At 40.7% G+C, this 18,687-nt stretch overlaps 1 protein-coding gene and 1 long non-coding RNA gene across 2 annotated transcripts in view; one reads left to right on the forward strand and one right to left on the reverse strand.

The window, feature by feature from the left end:
• LOC147797773 (uncharacterized) overlaps nt 1–18,687 on the reverse strand; it is a 461,720-nt gene that overhangs the window by 56,852 nt on the left and 386,181 nt on the right. The window lies entirely within an intron of this gene.
• On the forward strand, nt 726–8,487 carry LOC147797777 (uncharacterized). The gene is made up of 3 exons (XM_087142620.1): nt 726–928; nt 6,323–6,579; nt 6,801–8,487. The coding sequence occupies exons 1-3, from the start codon at nt 838–840 to the stop codon at nt 6,921–6,923; spliced, it is 471 nt and encodes a 156-aa protein (XP_086998746.1). The 5' UTR covers nt 726–837; the 3' UTR covers nt 6,924–8,487.

The raw sequence follows: 18,687 nt of genomic DNA on the forward strand, positions 1-18,687 counted from the left end.
GTTCATGACTCCAACGCGTCCTCTGTGCTGGTTAGCGGTTACGCGCGGGACATTCAGGCTGATGGGGCATGAATCAAAGGTAATCCTGAATAATTCATCGGCATCATAAGGTTTTCTTCAGCAAAATCACAATATTTGTACTCTCTAAATGCAAAAGAGTGAAAACTTCACTCTTTCTGCCGAGTGACTTCATATTCGCTCGCTTTGGAGTGGAATTTGCTCTACTTCGAGTGAAAACTGTGTTCCAGGTAATCACTCTTCACCGGGTGAGACTCTCCTCCGCTCGATATTTAGAGTGAAATGTGGACTCCATCCGATTTTTGAGCGACCTTATTTCATAAGATGTCAAATGACCACAAACACACATAAAAAAGAAAGAAAAAAGTTTAACAAGTTTTGTTACGTAGTTTAGAAAAGTCTTTGGGTTTTGAACTAATTTGAAAACAAATTTCAAAATCGTGGAATCGCTACACGCAATTAATATGCAATTTTAATTCTAGTACTCTTTCATTTTAGTCATAACTTGCGCTTACATGTTTTATGAAATTGGCCCCTGGCCTTCATTGTTCAGACGATCGGTTTCCCGCTCAAACTGTCACTCCACATTGGAGTGACTTTCAAGCAGCCAATCGCTGGCTGATGTGTCTGAAAAGTTACCAATCACAAGTGAGAGTTCGATGTAAGCTAATTTGCATACACTCGACGAGAAACTTCGATGGCCGCCATCTTAACTGCACTGCACTACGTGTGCGCATAATATATAGGCGAGCGCCGCGCGGTATACTGTGCGTACACACGTACATATTACATGTACAGGCGTTGATTTGTCACGTCGCGATGTCACAACTACCACTTGGAGTTGCAGAGACGCTTCGTAAAACGTTTGAGGATGCAGCTCAGGTTCAGAGGATCGAGGGGATATTTCTTGGTAAGTTCAGCAATCAGCATGTCGGTGCATTGGATGGCTTCTTCAGTTTGTGGTTAAACTACGGTCCAGACCCACTTCAACATGTTCAAATGTCTAACTTGGGGTAGGCCGCGCCTGCCGGCCGAAGAGGGCTAACGTGCAGGCAAGTGTTAACATTAGACCAAGGCCTACGCCGCGCGTAAACTGTGCTGGAATGTCGTTGTTTAGACCTTGGTTTTGTGTATTTTGTAGCCTATGTTGCCTTATGTGTAGCGTTTAATCCATTAAAAGAGAACAATTCCGGACCTTTAGTTCAAACACGATGTTGGCCTGAGCCTAGGCCCTAGGCCTATCATGCCTAGGCCTATAGCCTTAATAATTAGGGCCTAAAAATATGGCCAAACAACTGTTGCATTACCTATCATGCCTGCCCTATATAGGCTAACTTGTGTAACGTCAGGCCCTAGGCCTATAGGCTAGTCCAGTGGGCAAGAGTTGCTTGGCCGGGGAAGGGTAGCCATGCACAGATACTAGGCCTACAAGGCTAGTCCTGTATCCTGTACTCCCGTATACCTTGGCCCTATATAGGCCTATAGCCTACTCACATCAATAGCAAAATTGGGAGTGCAGAAAAAAATTCTTAAGTTATGGACCCCATCCTGAAATCTCTTAAGTTAAGAGCCATTAGGCTAACTCACTGAAGGAAATCAGAAATCCACAATTTCGGGACGTCTCGAGCTCTTCCTTTTTGTGAAATTTAGTGTTAAACCTCTATTTCTCGTGTCGATCCCTACTCTGCCATTCATTAATAGGCCTACCATGCCTACTGCAGCAACGTACTCCATGCGCAAGTGCACTTTGATGCTGACCTGTAATTTTTTGGCAGCTGTTTGCAGATTACAAAAAGTGGGTCGGCCGGGTGAGGTTTCAACACTACTACGCGACCCACCTTTTGTAATCCGCAAACAGCTACCGAAGCGGTCAACATTGAAATATATCTGTGCATGCGTGGAATTATTTTCAGAGGGAGTGCATCACTGCAGTACGGTGGGGCAGATAGAGTCAGGACGTGAGAAATACTGAGGCCAAAATTTCACGAAAAAGGAAGGGCTGGAGATGCGCTGAAATAGTGGATTTCTGATTTTCTCGGGTGAGTTAATGCCCTCAGCTTGAGAGACGTGAAGTTCATAAAGAAGTAGGCATGGGCCTGTATGCCCCCAATTTTGCAATAGACGTGATATAGGAATAGAAGTAGACTGGCCCTAGTCTGGGTCTAGGGTAAGGGTAACGTCAGAGACAGTTACGTGACAGGCCTATTATATGCCTAGCCTGTATACAGGTATAGGCCTGGGCCCACACGTAACATTAGGTTATACGCAACACCTTGGGCTATAGGCTGGGAAAATGGCCTTATGCATGCAGTTGGCAACAGATGAAAACAACGGCATACCATGGTAACAGTGCACGAGTACACTAATCAAAGGACATGTACAGTATAAAAGTGTGTTTCGTCCATTTGTTTTTCCATTGAAAAAAAAGTGGCCTTAACAAAAGCTATGCTGTACTGACGTTGGTGAATATTAAAATCCAATTGATGCTATAAACATGTGGCATTGTAACTTTTAAAACCTAATTCTTTGCATAATTCAGATGGTTCTCCCAAATCACGTCACATTTGGTTTTCCCATGGCACATCACAGAACGATGCAGGTGGTTTTTTCCAACCTAGATCTGCAATTCATTCTTGGATTCTGGCAAAAAAAAATGCACTGAAATTTGTCTGATCAAATGAAATTTGCCCTCTCAAAAAAAAAAAAAAAACACCCATACACAGTTTAATTCTGGCATTTGGTTTTGGTCATCACCATGTACATGAACTTGTAATAGACTTTGTTTATGGTGTGTGCAGTGAAGGGGAGAAAGCACAACAAATATAGACTGGGCCTATATAGGGACCAAAATTGTAAAAAAAAAACAAAAAAAACCTGTATCATCTTTCGTTGCACCATTGAACTCCCACATACTTAAAAACAAATTGCATCAGCCCAAATCTTGTCCTTTTTTATTCAACAGTAACATAGGAAGAAAGAACTACTGGACACGTTCGTTTGGAAAAAATAAGCCAGGAGAAGTTGTCACTACTGGTTACTGAACAGAGCTTACAGATATGCCACTCCCATGCTTCAAATGCACACATCACTTTAAAGATTCAAGAAAGCTTGCCTTATATCTGCGTAACTTTCATTATTTGGGTGACTACAATGACTTGATATGCGGTCAAGAAGGATGTCGACAAACATTTAAATTGGTAAATTCACTTCTTCGTCACATAAAACGCCACCACCAGAATGTTAGAATTGTTGCAGCGCCACCTGTTGTCGAAGAACGGGTAGTCAGTGACCTTTCAAGTGAGGAAAGTGATGAAGATGCTGAAGATATGGTTCATGTTGAAGTTGAAGAGATTCCTGATATTAACTTGAATGTGCTTAAACAAAAGGCTGCATCATTCATTTTGCATATGAGAGGACATGCAAGCACCACCCTTACATCTGTTAATGCTTACATAAACGCAACGCAATCATTGATGACGGAAAACATAGGAGTTCTGAAAGATCAAGTTTTAAAATTACTAGGTGAAAAAAACGTGGATGTTAATTCAGATGATGTCCAAGAACTTCTGGCAAAATCTGACCTGGTTTCAAATCCATTTGAAGGGTTAGAAACAGTTGACCAACAAAACAAATTCTTCCTGGAACACTGTCAGTTAGTTCCCTCAAAAGCCATAGCTCTTGGAACCAGGTATGACGAGTTTGTAGATAAAAATACTGGCACTGTACAACAAAAACTTGTAACAGAGACATTTCAATATGTATCAGTAATACAAACATTAACAGCAATTCTGTCATCTCCGTCACTTCGAGCTTTGTTAGAAAGTGAGGAGACTACTGAAGAAGGATTTCTGGCTTCCCATAAGGATGGACAACAGTTTATTGAACAAGGAGGGTTTGATGGCCACCCAGACACATTAAGGATCCAACTCTATTATGATGATGTAGAGGTAGCAAACCCACTAGGCTCAAAAAGAGTGATTCACAAGTTAGGGTTATTTTATTTCAGTATTGAGAATTTGCCCAAGGTGTACAACAGAGACATGCAGTCTATTCACTTGGTGGCAGTATGTCATTCTCTTGACCTGAAGACATATGGGTTTGAACCAATATTGAAGCAGTTAAAGGATGAACTACATCAGCTTGAGTCAGATATGGGTTGTATGGTTGAAGTGAAAGATTGTGGACCAATGTGCATCTGAGCTGCCCTTACTCGTGTCGTTGGTGACTCTGTTGCAGTGCATGATGTTTTCAATTTTCTTAGTCCTTCGGCTAACAATTTTTGCCGGATGTGTCTCTGTTCGAGAGAAACTGCCCAGACACAATTTCTGGAAGAAAAGTTTGAGTTGCGCAATATAGAATCTCATGATAGGCATGCAGATGAAGCAGCTCAACTGCCAAATGGCAATTCTGTCACAGGAGTAAGAGGGAAGTGTTGTTTAAATGAGCTCCGTTACTTCCATGTTACAACAAACTGTAATTTTGATGTAATGCACGACATCTTTGAGGGTGTGGCACCATTTGAAGTAAAGCTTGTTCTTAGACAGCTGTTATTAGTAGACAATGTTATGACAGTGGATCAATTCAATGCACGGGTGAAAAGTTTTGCATATCCATTCATGGAGAGGAAGAACAAACCAAGTGTCAACCTTACAAGACCAGGACTACAGAATGAAGGTGATCACAAACTAGGGCAAAAAGCAGCACAGATGGCCTGCCTTCTAAGAATGTTTCCTTTTCTTATTGGAGATCAGGTGCCTGTGGGAAATCGCTACTATGAGTTGATCTTACTATTATTGAGATGTACTGACATTGTTCTTGCTGTTCCTGTTCGCAAATCCCATGTCTACTATCTGAAACATTTAATTGTTCAGCATCATGCTCATTTCAAAGAATTATTCCCAGACATCAACTTAATCAACAAGCACCACCACATGATACACTATGCAACATGTATTCTAAGAACCGGGCCTTTGGGAAATGCATCGTGCTTCAAATACGAAGCAAAGAATGCTTTCAGCAAGAAGATAGGGCATGTAAATGCAAATTTTAGGAACATTTGCAAGTCAGTTGCCGCCAAGATACAACTTCATCATTGTGCTACATGGCAGAGTGGAATCAGCACAAGATTCAAGTGTTCTAGTGGTGGGACTGTTAGAGTAGAAAACCTTGAAGGTGGTCTAGCTGTACAAGAACTGGGACTGGATATAGCACAAGTGTTTGTTGCCAACGAAGTTGAAATATTTGGAACTGCGTACAGATCAAACTTGTATATCGTTGTTGATGTCTCTGATGATGATGACCATGTGCCTACATTTGGGCTAATTTCGTCTGTGCTAGTGGGATTACATGGTGAACAGGAGGCACATTTCCTGATAAAAAGATGTTCAACTGGAGATTTTGTTCCACACTTACATTCGTACCCAGTGATAGTTCATAATCCCCCTGCATTCAGTATTATCAAGGCTGGTGACCTTCAACATTTTCTCCCGTATTCAGGATTACACACCCTGAGTAAAGAAGACAGCAACACATACATTCAGCTCCGATATATTGCGTATTAATAGGAAGAACCATCACCCAACCAAAAAAAGAGGTAAAAATATGAGCATGCAAATATATTTTTTGGTCCAAATCTTAAAAATCTTAAATTTTATTTTCTTGTCCGTGCATTGCAGATTGCCAGCGGGAAGCACATGCATGTATTTTGCATTTAATTTCCATGCAGTTAGAAGACATTTAAAGAATTGTTTCATGCAGAAGGCATTGCAAGCATTGCTGAAGTGCATGCAGTGCCAGCCGGGACACCCATGATCTCACATAATATGCTCTTTAAACATTTAGAAACACTACTAATCGGTTGAAAAACACGTAACACACATGTAGCAAATCATGGTTTTCAATTTGGTAAACAAATTTTGGGAGCTGCAGGAACTGCAAAATTTTATTAAAGCCTTTCATAATTAGGGGGCATATGCACCTTATTGTGTTTGAATATGTTGAAAACACTTGCAAGCTGAATTCACAGGTATCATTCAAAAAACAGCAGGGACAGCTAGAAAAGGGCACACATGTACGTGAATTTTCAGATAGACCGTCCCATTTTAAAATTTTAATCAGTTTAGTTTACTTTCTTTAAAAGTGTATTATGGCAGTCTTAGCTGCCATCAGGGCAAAAGAGGAAATGATATTTGCACACCTAGTTTACTGCGAATAATTTGCAAATACTAATTTTTATTTAGTATTTGTACTGCCCATCTCAATTATTTGACTGGAAATTCTTATTTATTGTATTTTTTTTTGTAAGAAAATGGCATTGACAGTGAGGAGGTCATCTCATCAATGACAGAAGAGGACTTCAAAGAATGTGGCTTCACTCTCTTCGGTGAAAGGAGGCAGTTGATGATAGCCCTGAAGAGTGATCGTTTTGGCCAATCTCCACAGACTCTAGTCTCTGGAAGCAGCAGCAGTGCAGCAATTACTGATACATCTAGTGCAACAGTGCCAAATGAAGATGTCAGCAGCCCCAAGTTCTCCTTGAAATTTTGTGGCAATGATCCTACGGTACATGTATCTGATTTATAGGAGACAATTTTAATTAAAGCACACAAGGTAGTGAGAGATTTTACAATTATTGATCACCCCATGTTATTGTAGATTGACTGGAGTAAAGAAGGCATAACAGAATTTCATATCTGTTGTGCTGAGTGTTAGCAAATCACAGCCAAATAACATTTACAAACTGATTGTTGAAAACTTTTTTACCATTTTGAATTTCCTCTCAGGATTACAACATCAGTGCAATCCTTAGTACTCACAAGAATGGAGGCAAAATTCTTGCTGAGCTCGAAAAAAGAAGAAATCGCAACCTCGACAAGAAAGGAGTTGGTACAGATAGTGACAAGTAACCTGACTAATCAGGTTGGGTCACTGTAAGTACTATTTTGCTCTACACAAGTTTTTTCATCTGTATGCTGGTACTTCTACATCAAGGCAGAAGAATAATTTAGTTATACTCCCAACTTGTGCATGTACTATTTTGCTCTACACAAGTTTTTTCATCTGTATGCTGGTACTTCTACATCAAGGCAGAAGAATAATTTAGTTATACTCCCAACTTGTGCATGTACATGCAAATGTGTCCTTTGAAAAGCAGATATGTTTGTATGTAAAAAGCTGTGATGTAGCCATAGGGAGGGGGGGTACCCAAGGAGGCACATGTCCCCCTCCCAACGAATTCCCAATGTCCCCCCTCTTCGGTGCCCCCTGCCAGAAAAACAACATACACTATTTAAAGCAGGCACCCCCAATGAAATGCTGATGCTCCCTGGTAAAGATTGGAGCAGGGTTTCCCTGAACAGTCCTGGTTAGGGGAGTATAAAACTTCCGACCCTTTTTATTTGGGGTGTAGTTTACATCAGGTGTTTTAGTAGTAGGAAACTGAGAGTTCTGGAGCACACGCCCCTTTTTGCCCGGTTTTTGCTCAAAACCATTGGGTAGTACATCGACCCAAAAAATCGTCGAAACATTTTTGGTGGGAAAAAATGGGAAAATCCTGGAATGACGTGAGCCCCGGTTTTTGATCAAAACCCTTGGGTAGTACATCGACCCAAAAATCTCGGGGATTTCCACTCAACTTTTGATCCCGGCGCCGCTCGCTCGCTCGCTCGCTGGCTAAACAACTCGTGACTAGCGCTGGGGATTTCCACTTCACTGACCTTGAACTTTTGACTCCAGTTGTAAACAACTCGTGACTGGCACCGGCCTGCACAAACAAAAAGGGATTTCCCCTTGCTTTTCCGGTCTGAACTAGTGACCTTGGCTCTGTTCAAAGCAAAACAAACCGCCTTAAATAAATGACCTATATATTAAAAACATGTCAAGTCAAGTCGATAGAAAAAATGATAAAAATTTTAGAAACCTATATATAAATAGAGACATGAGCAACCTTCTACACAGACCAATACTAAAATATTTTACTCGATTTAAGAAGGCGTTTTTAGAAGATTTTGTCAAGCGGTATAACATCCCATTACCGACACCTAAAAATAAACACCATACACGATTTGAACTAATAAACGCTATCAAAGAGGATCAAAAACAATTTAGATATCTCCTGCGTCAGTCATATCGGCAGCTGTTGAAAACGGTACAAAAATGGAATATTCCTTCTGCAAACAAAGACAGATACGTCAAACAGGACTTTATTGTTGCGATTAAAGCTTATACACAACCTAAAGAACTCGAGGAAGTAGACATTAAACATATAAAGCGTTTTATAGATAATTTTCGTAATTGGGAGTTGATTCCTCGCTTCTATGAAGACGATTTAATACATTTTTTTGATTTTTACAAGCAGTTGATAGAGAAAACAGCGTTAGCTGAACTCAAAGAAATCGGGAGTTACAAATTACAAACACATCTTAAAGTGCAGTTTAGATTGGAAGAAGTTGACGGAACGATTGACTACGGCACCTTTCCCTTTCAGAGTGATCAAGACGTAGTAACAAATAAACCTGGTGTTAAAAATGCACTTGCTAAGCAACGCCAAGAACAAATCGAACAAGTGGAGGCTCATACACAAAAAGGCTCAGGTTGGATCTTTGACAAAGTTGTCGCTTTTTATGTCAACGTGGTTAAATATAATCCAGTGGGTTCTTCTTACATTCTGTTGCCTAAGGAATTGTTACACAAAAAAGCAATCATAAACGTCCAAAATAAAGATCAAGAATGTATTCGATGGGCGTTGAGAGCAGCTTTAAAATTATATTCAGACGGAGTCAAAAGCCAGCTAGAAACAAATCCAAAATATAAAATTAATAAGGAGCGACCTTCGACTTACCGGTCAGAATCAGATGGTTTAAATTTTACAAACATAAGCTTTCCAACACCGATTTCACAAATTCCACGTATCGAATCGCTAAATAGCTTGGCAATCAATGTGTTTGGTTACACCAAAAAAGACGGTCTTTACATTCTCCACAAAAGCAAGCGGCCAGAAGAACCGATCAATTCACTTTTATTTAACAAGGGCGAGAAGAACCATTATTCTTGGATTAAAAACTTTTCTCGGTTGACGGGTGATATCGATCATCACAACGGCCAAAAACACTGGTGTTTCAAGTGCATGTCGCCTTTTCTAACGGAAGAAAAGTTAGCCAGCCACAAAGAAGATTGCCAAGGCTTAAACGTTCCTACATGTAAAGTTGAAATGCCGGCCGAGGGTGAAAATATACTCAAGTTCAAAAATTTCAAAAATAAGCAAGACGCGCCTTTTGTCATTTATGCCGATTTTGAGTCGGTTTTAGAAAGGTTACCGCCAGCAGACACAAACACGGTTAAAACACAGATTCACAAGCCTTGCGGATACTCATACGCAGTCGTCAAATGCAATGGAGTTTGCACTAGCCGAAAGACTTACAGAGGTCAAGACGCGGCTGTTAATTTTGTAGAATCACTTTCTCAGGAAACGGAGAATATAAACGAAACGTTTAAAAACAAAGCAAAGTTGATTTGGTCACCCGAGTTACAAAAAATTTACGAACAATGTAATAGATGTTGGATCTGCGAAAAGTTTATAGATCGAGCGAAAGCGGGTGAATCTCACTGTCAATGTGATATTCCAAAACCACCAGAGACAAAAGAAGAAAAAATCAAGTTTTGTCGTATAGTTAAAGTTGAAGGCAAAGAAAAAGAGTTCAAAGAGTGGAAATGTTTAGATTGCGAAAAGCCCATCAACAATTTTAGAAAGGTTAGAGATCATTGTCACGTGACGGGGAAGTACCAAGGCCCAGCGCACGCTAATTGTAATCTCAAGTTAAGAATAGTGCCCGATCAAACACCCATTCCGGTGATCTTACACAACTTGGAGAAATACGACGCACATTTAATCATGCAAGGCGCTCACGAATTTTATGGGAAATCAATTAAGTTGATCGCTAAAAATACTGAAAATTACATTTCGTTTTCTTTTGGCCAACTCAGATTTTTAGACTCCTTTCATTTTATGGCGGCTTCGCTAGATCGGTTGGTTAAAAATTGTTCCCCCGATGATTTTAACTTACTTTGCGAAAGGTTTCCAGAAAACAAAAGCGCAGCGAGTACGACCGAAGGGAGGACAAATTTACTGTTGGAAAAGGGAATTTACCCCTATGAGTATATAGACTCCTTTGATCGGTTCCAAGAGAGACGGCTCCCACCTATCGACGCTTTCTATAGCTCTCTGAAGCAGGGAGGGATAACCGAGCTAGAATACGCTCGTGCGGAGACAGTATGGGAAAAATTTAATTGCCAAAACCTAGGCGACTACCACGACATATACGTGGAAACAGACGTGCTATTGTTAGCGCTGGTTTTGAGAACTTCCGCAAAGTCTGTAAACAACACTATGGCCTTGACCCAGCCAACTATTATACGTCACCGGGCCTGTCGTGGGATGCATTGTTAAAGCATTCGGGTATACAATTGGAACTACTGACAGACATTGACAAGCACTTGTTCTTTGAAAGGGAAAAAAGAGGTGGTATCTCGAGTGTGGGTGCAAAGCGATATGCAAAGGCCAGTAGTCCAGAACTACCTGACTACGACCCAAATAAGCCAGAGTCACAGATCATGTACCTAGACGCAAATAATTTATACGGCTGGGCGATGAGCAAATATCTGCCCGTAGGGGAATTTACCTGGGAAACAGACTTAGAAAAATTTACTTACTATTACATCCAAGAGTTGCGACTAACCGATGACTACGGTTACATGTTTGAGATCTCTTTAGATTACCCGGAACGTCACCATGACAAACATAATGACTTTCCACTTGCACCCGAAAATATGTCGGTACCAAACGAATGGCTTTCGAGCTATCAACATGATTTAATTGGTAATGGCGAGCAAGTGACCTCGGTAGACAAACTAGTGGCCACTCTCAACACCAAACGAAAATATGTGTGCCATTATCGTATATTGCAAAAATATCTCAAACTAGGGTTGTGGATCAAAGAAGTTCACCGGGTACTGCGTTTCCGCCAAAAGCCGTGGATGAAGAGCTATATTGACAGAAACACGAAATTGCGCAAGAAAGCAAAAAATGATTTTGAGAAAGACTTTTTTAAATTGATGAACAACTCGGTCTTTGGCAAGACGATGGAAAATGTTAGATATCGAATTGACGGCCATTTACTGAGGGACGAACAAGACGCCGCCAAATACAAAAAATTAACGTATAAACCAAATTGCGAATCGACGGTGCCACTTGAGGACTGTTCCCTTTCGTTTGTGGAGATGTACCGAAACAAAACAAAATTAAATAAGCCAATCTATTGCGGTGTAAGTATTCTTGATATTTCAAAAACGTTAATGTACGATTTCTACTACAACGAACTAAAATCAACTTTTGGCGAAAAAGTAAATTTACTTTATACGGACACTGATTTTCTATTAGTTCAAATCGAGCGAAGCTCCGAAGATTTAACTGGTTACCTAAACAAAACGCGTAATTTATTTGACTTTAGTAATTACCCGCCAGATCATCCGCTTTACAGCGTCAAAAATAAAAAAGTCATAGGCAAAATGAAATACGAATTTGGTGGCAAAACAATTTTAGAAGCCATTTGTATCAGACCGAAAATGTATTCAATTCTGACGGTCGATCAAAAGCGAGCGCCAGCGAGCAACGGGCAGAGCGAGTACTTTTCTTTAAAGAAGGCGAAAGGGGTTTCCAAGGTAGTAACCGAGAAAAGCTATCTGACAAAACGCATTATTGCAATAAACAACAACTATTTAGAACGGATAAACATCGGGTGTTCACCATTTCACAAAATAAACTTAGTTTGTCGCCGTTGGACACAAAGCGCTATATATTGCCGAACGGAATCGATACGTTAGCTTACGGGCATAAGCTAATTCGGTAATTCGGTATCCTCGGGTACTACCTGAAGTTCCTCTTTGACGAAACCCCTATTTGGTCCGTTTAAAAGGTAATATAAAGTTGGGCCCGTTTCGACGCGTTTTCCTTTCACTCGTTTAAATTGACTAGTTCGCTTTTCAATTTGATAGACGTTCACGGACCAGATCGGATCCGTCACCCTTCTGACGGTGCCTCCCTCTTGCTCGCCCGGGTAATAGAGGTACCTGACGACCGCGTCTGGAGGAAGTTCTCTTTGGGTAGTTCTTACAGGTGTACTTGGTTCTTGTTTTACTCGGCCTGATTTGACGGCTTCTGCAGGAACGGCATCTATTAATCGCGTTTTTTCCTCGTTTAACGATTTCACGACCTGAGGCAAACGTTCAACCCATTCCACGTTTCGCTCACCCACGTTTAACATTTCTTGAGCGTATTGGTGGCCAAATAACCTTTCGGCTAAAGTGCGGTTAAACCTTTCTACAATTCCTTGAGATCTGTGTACCCCAGGTTCACCCACTTGAATTTGTACTTTATTTTTTGTCATTAACTTTTTAAACTCACCTTTGAATTCAGACCCCGAGTCTACCATTACGAATTTGGGCCAGGTTAGAGGTGATCGCTCGTAAATTTTCTTTATTGCCTCGCTCACTTGCTCGGCAGTTTTACTGGTCAACGGTTCTGCCTCTTTATACCGCGAACCCACGTCTACTACGGTCAAAGCGTACTTAAACGTTTTCCTTTTAACTCGGTCCCAGGGTAAATACAAAACATCCATTTGATGCGCGTAATTAGGTTCGACCGATTCTCTCTCCATTTTAAAATAAGTTACAAGTATCGATAAGCCAACAATCCAACTATCGCAGTTCCACCTATAATCCAAACAAACTCGCGAATTTTTTGATCTTCGGAAGGTTCGTAAAAATCGGATAACTTAGGCTCTGGCGGTAACGGGATAAGATTCTTACCGGTCAATTCAGAATAAGCCCGCAACGCTTCGTTCACGTTTACAAATGTCTGCTGGCTCGCGCGTTCTTGTCGCATTCGTTCGTTCAAAAAGTCTAACAGGCGTACGCGTTTTTGTTCCCATTCTTGTTTTGCTTGCGCCAGTTGTTCTAACGCGAGGTTGTGTCGCTTTCGTTCTTCGTCGACTTTACTTTTTGATAAACTGCTAAATAAAAAATTTGAGCCCGTGAATGCCAAGGCGTTTACTATCGATCCTCCAATCATCAATAAAGCACTAGCCATTTTGAAACTAAGGTTGCTATTATATAAAAGTAAGATGTACACCAAAAAGCTTAACCCGAGTCGCAGACTGAAAGTTCCTCGCGCGATCAAAGGCGAAAGGCGCGAAGTAACAATTACGCACAACCCGAGCACTATAGACGCGGGTCACACAATAAACGTAAAATTCTCCGCTTTAGGCACTGACGACGTCATTGTACTCGGTACGGCAAAGTTGGCTTTTAAACTGGATCTAGACGGCGGTTCGGACGACAACCGGACGGTTTATAACAACGTAGCGAGAAACCTGGTTTCGGAAATAAAATCTCTCCAGGGAAACAAAATCGTAAGCTACCGGGATGCGGACGTATTTCACAATTTCAAGGACAATTGGTTACCCCCTTCGCAGACCAAAAATATGGCGTATTTTGGACTAGAGAAAGAAAACGTAGCCAAGATACGTCTAGGGGGTGACGATGCTAATGCTGCCGCAAACGACGGTAAGGACAAGGCAATTGCCGACGCTTTTAAAAATCGTTATGCGATTCCACTGGACACGCCGATGTTGACGGATCATACCCCCTTTTATTCTTCGTGGTTTAAAGAGCCTCTGACGTATCAACTAACTTTTAACGGACACGACAAAGTGGTTAACTCTTCAGATACTGCCGCGGAATATCAAATTTCGGATCTAACCTTGGAATACGAAGTCGTTACTAATCGAGACTTGGCGCAAACCTTTAGAAACAAGAAGACTGTTTATTACCTATTCGACCATAGAACTCTACCATAGAGTATTCGATGGTGTAAATACATTATTTATTATCGACGATTGCGCAGCAGATCAGTTTATTAAGTACCGAAAGAAATCCAAAAGTAGCCATACATGCGCCCTTAGTAAGATGGCGTTCTCGGGTAGGCACTACCTCCACAGCTGTTGGCTACTTACGCAAAAGTACAATTCGGTGCTAAAAGACTTCCGAGAGAATACCGCTTGGACGGCAATTTTTCATTGTAAAGGTAGATCGTCCTTTGATCAATGTCTGGACGAAAACGATGTAGTGCCTGATGAGAAGAGAGGGGAAATTAAAAGGCATCTACGCAACGTGAGATTTAGTAAGTTGATATTAAATACGGAACCGCCGGCGAATTATTTAATTCAATAAAAACGATAAAAATTTTTAAATTATGTTTGTTGAATAATATGATAGAAAGTCAAAAGAAAACATGCAAAGCGTGCCGTTGTCTCCTGGACTTGGCAAACTTCTTTATACAAAGAAGTGGTAAAATTAATTTAAACTGCAACGATTGTATTGCTAAGGTACGAGCTAATCAAGAAAAAAATAAGTGCGAGCACGGACGACAAAGATCTAAATGTGTTCTGCGAACACGGCAGAAGAAAGAACACCTGTATAGAATGTAATGGGTCATTGGTCTGTATTCATAAGAGACGTAGATATTATTAAGATCTGCACCGGGGAAGTTGAAGTGACGATTCGAAATTGGATTAGCAACGCTAGAAAATCAGATAAGAAGCATAACCGATTCGATCCTGACCGGTTTATTGACACAGACTTTTGCTGCGGGCTAATTGAGGATTACCCTCGTTGCTTTTATCCAGATTGCGAAGTTCAAATGCAATTCTTAGAACATAAAAACGATCTTTGTACTATTGAATGATTAAATAATAAAATCGGGCATATTAAATCGAATTGTGTTCTTTGTTGTGTAAAGTGTAACCTCGCTAAAAAGAGCGATAAGTTAATTGTTACATCGTATAAAGATTTGAAAGCTAGTTCTTAACTAGTTATTTATTTGCTTTAATTTACTTACCTTTTGCTATAACTGAGTTACGTCAACTCAGTTATAGTTAAATTTATCTTTGTTACAATTAAATGATAGCTCTGCTAGAATATGTTCAACTAGTTATTCAATTTGTTATCGCAGTCAACTTAACTTATTATACGGTTGAGTACATACGACTAAAGTATACTTACAACAAATTTAGAACGTATATATTGAAATGGATGACATCAAAAGTATACTCACCGATTCAAAAAGCGAATCAAACAACGAATCAACCTCAAACGTAAAGGATAGACTTTGCGCGATAGCCGCGTCGGGTGAATCTAAAAAATACTTCGGCAAAGAATACACGATCAAAGAAATTGAAGCTATGCCACCCAAAGATCAAGAAAAGCTGTTCAATTTATACGAAGTTAAGTTTGGGAAAGGATTGTCAGAACCCTTGGTCACGCTATTTTAAGTTTGTACTCTCGCCTACTAGGAATAGCCACTCCGGTAGAATTTTTAGGCTTTAACGTCAACTTAAAGTCTGAAGAAGCGCTTACTAAAGACCTCAACGACGACCCTATCATCAGTCAAACTATGGGTAGACTATTTACCGAAATCTGTTACAAGTATGGAGTTTACCTGTCTCCACTTACAGCAGCGTTGATTACAACTAAACACCTAGAATTCAACAAAAGTTCTATTATTATAAAAGAGGATGTCAACAGAAACGGAAGTGAATCAGCAACAGGAAAACAACGAAGCGAACTCGAGCAACCAAATTCAGAAAGCAGTTAAGTCAGTTACTGAGCGAGTAGAACGAGCCAAAAATCCGAAGCGCGTAGAACAAGGTAAGAAGTTAGCCGAGCATAACAAGAAGATGAAGCAACAACTCGGTAAGATGAAACTAACGGGTGAACCGAGCAACGAAGAGATCAACCAAAATAAAATTTACCAAACGGTTACAGAGAACAAAAACTTGATACTCGGCGGACTGGGGATTGCGGGGGTTGCGGTCTACTTAATTTGGAGAAACAAGTCGAGCAGTGTCCAGCCCAGTTCACGACAAGTTAGCGCTCAGCCAAAGCAAGAAGCGAGTAACACGATAATTCCTAACCAAGAACCAATTTTAGACATGGATTGAATACTCCCTTTGGTCGTAGCTCGCTTTGCTCACTTTATTTAAAAGTTCTTTATATATAAATATGAGTAACGCTAAATCAATCGACGTAAACGGAATCGCAAATACGGTTTATCACGGTGCTGTCGTCTCGGGAATCTCACTCGGTTATGCTATGCTATCGAGTAAGCTATTTAAAATTAAACCACCAGACCTAAATAGATTGTCCGCCGAGGATGCATTAAAATTAACCGCTTTGTCTAGCGGCGCATTGGCTACCAAGGGTTGGTTGGTAGCGCAGGGTATCCTACCCGCGAGCCTACCCGCCGCTTAAAAAAAAACCGTATACTATAAAAGAAATGGCAAAAGGAGGATTCGAGCCCGAGGAAATACCTCTCTTGGAAAATCAAGAAATAAACTACCAAGATAACTTAAAATGGGACGATACCTTTGATACAACGCAAGAAGAAACGTCCTTTATAGAAGACACTAATTTTACACATCCTATTGACGTTGGGCCAGACGAAGAAGATGAAATATATGGCGGCTTAGAGATCGAAAAGCGATACAACGAGTCAATTAAAGACGTCGATCCTTTACACGAAACAGAACTAACAAGACAAGTCAACTTAATGGATCTTAGGCAATTGTTGCGTGAATCTAAAGTGAACGATTTTTACACAGCTATCAAAAAAGAAACTGGTTACGAAACAGAAATTAAAGATAATTTAGATAGTAAAGATCGCTTGTACGTAAAGTTTGAAGGCAAAAAAGTTCTTTTAACCCAAGAAAACGATAATAGTAAATTTCTTAGCCTAAGTACTATTAAACAAAGAACAAACACAGATTTTATAAGACGCGTTTTAGGCTTGCGTCATTACGTTTCCGGAAAACAAAAGAAGAAGCTGCTCGGGTCTCTCGTAAACTTGCGAAACTTCATCCCGAGAGCATAGAATTGGTAGAAATACCCCAAGAAGCAGATCTAGCGAACGACATCGTGGAAGACCTCACCCGTGACATAGACGTTCAAACCGAAGGGTTAAATTACAGAGAACTCGTCGCTTTAGATAAATCGTTACAAACGGTAAAAGGAGAATTAATTTTAAATCAAGGTAAATTAGATGAGTTAGACGCAAAAATTCAACAATTCGGAAGCCGAGTTGGAAGAAGCGACATCCGAAGAAGAACGTACGGGACTTCAACGACAATTGGACAACTTACGAGTCGAAAGACGGGGTAGATTAGAAGTCATCAATAGAAACACCAATCAATTGAGAAACCAAATTAATCGCATCAAGGAAACGATCGAAAAGATCATGAATTAGGATTTGACACTACGCGAACGAATTAATATTTTATTTAGAGAACAAGGCGTCACAATCGTGAGCATCTTAACGGCCTTTGGTTTAGCGGTAAGTACCGTCGTTAGTAGTATAATGGCCAACGCCTGAACCAACTCCTGAACCAACGCCTAAACCTCCTTCCAAACCAGGAATTACCGATTGGATCAAACGGCAACTGTGGAACCTGGCAAACGTATTAAAGAAACTTGGGTTGAAGGCTTTAGACGCTTTGCCCGGGATCATCGGTAGCATTTTTAGTTGGTTTTTTTAACGTAGCGAGTAAAGCGGTCGGATGGGTGGCGGAACACGTTTGGACCTTGTTCGTGGGCGCAGGTGTTCTGCTTTTGACATACGTGCAAAAGAATGGGTAAATAGGACAAAAAAGAAAAATAAATAAAAATTCATCCCAAATTTGGGGTGAATTTTTTTTTGCTCTAATTCAAACCGTTTAAGTGAAAACCTTGTATAACATAAACCCAACGACACCCACTGCAACAGCTCCAACGGTTAATGATAGTTTTTCTTCGTTGTGGGCGTCTAAAGGCTTTGGTTGCTTTCTCAGTAACACTGCCGGTTCTGGTAATTCCTCTTTGCCAGTACTCGTACTCGCTCTGCTCGTACCGTTATTCAAACTTGGTACGTACCCAGTCTTCATATCCTCAGTCGCGACTTGTAAATTATTGTTGTATCCCTCAAACGTACCGATGCGTAAGTCCATGTCCGAGGGCACCAGGTACAAACCTGGGGCAACTACGAAGTTCAACGGCGTTTTTGCGTACTGTAACGAATCTTGATATTGGTCGATCGACTGTTCGAGATCGGGACCCGAATGAATTAAAGATTCCACGATCGTAATAAATTGCCGTCACGCGTCTAATCCGGTGCCGGTGGCCAAAACGCTGGTCTTGGTCTGCACCTGTGCCCCTCGTAATGCGTAGACGTAAGCTCGAATTGATTTGTTTACCTTGGTGATTCCCACATCCGTCAAACGAGACTTTTTAGGAACGAAGTCCCACTTCGATCCCGCATATTTACCGTTGGTCACGTGTAAGTCGTGCGCGTCGTAGTTTTTACCCGGAACGGGTACGTATCCATTGTCGTAGTAGTAAGCTGTGCCTAATCCGTTTGACAAAGTGTCTTTTGTTTGTTTTTAAGATTTATTCGGGTCTACTCCGTATAAAAGGCACGTGTCAGTAAACTTCCGATGGTCATAATTATTGTGTAACGCGTCAAATACGTCGTCGCTTGGAATGGGCATCACGCAGTCGTAAAATATTTTCCGTACGGTGTAATACACG

The sequence above is a fragment of the Acanthaster planci genome, linkage group LG10 (genome assembly GCF_054643075.1).
Source record: "Acanthaster planci isolate LZ-2023a linkage group LG10, COTS_SCS, whole genome shotgun sequence".
NCBI classification, from domain to species: Eukaryota; Metazoa; Echinodermata; class Asteroidea; order Valvatida; family Acanthasteridae; genus Acanthaster; species Acanthaster planci.

Bases quoted from the DNA above. Each gene is read 5' to 3' on its own strand.
- LOC147797777 (XM_087142620.1), top strand. From the start codon at position 838: ATGTCACAACTACCACTTGGAGTTGCAGAGACGCTTCGTAAAACGTTT. The intron at 929-6,322 runs GTAAGTTCAGCA...TTTTTTTGTAAG, and splicing joins GATCGAGGGGATATTTCTTG to AAAATGGCATTGACAGTGAG. The intron at 6,580-6,800 runs GTACATGTATCT...ATTTCCTCTCAG, and splicing joins TTTGTGGCAATGATCCTACG to GATTACAACATCAGTGCAAT.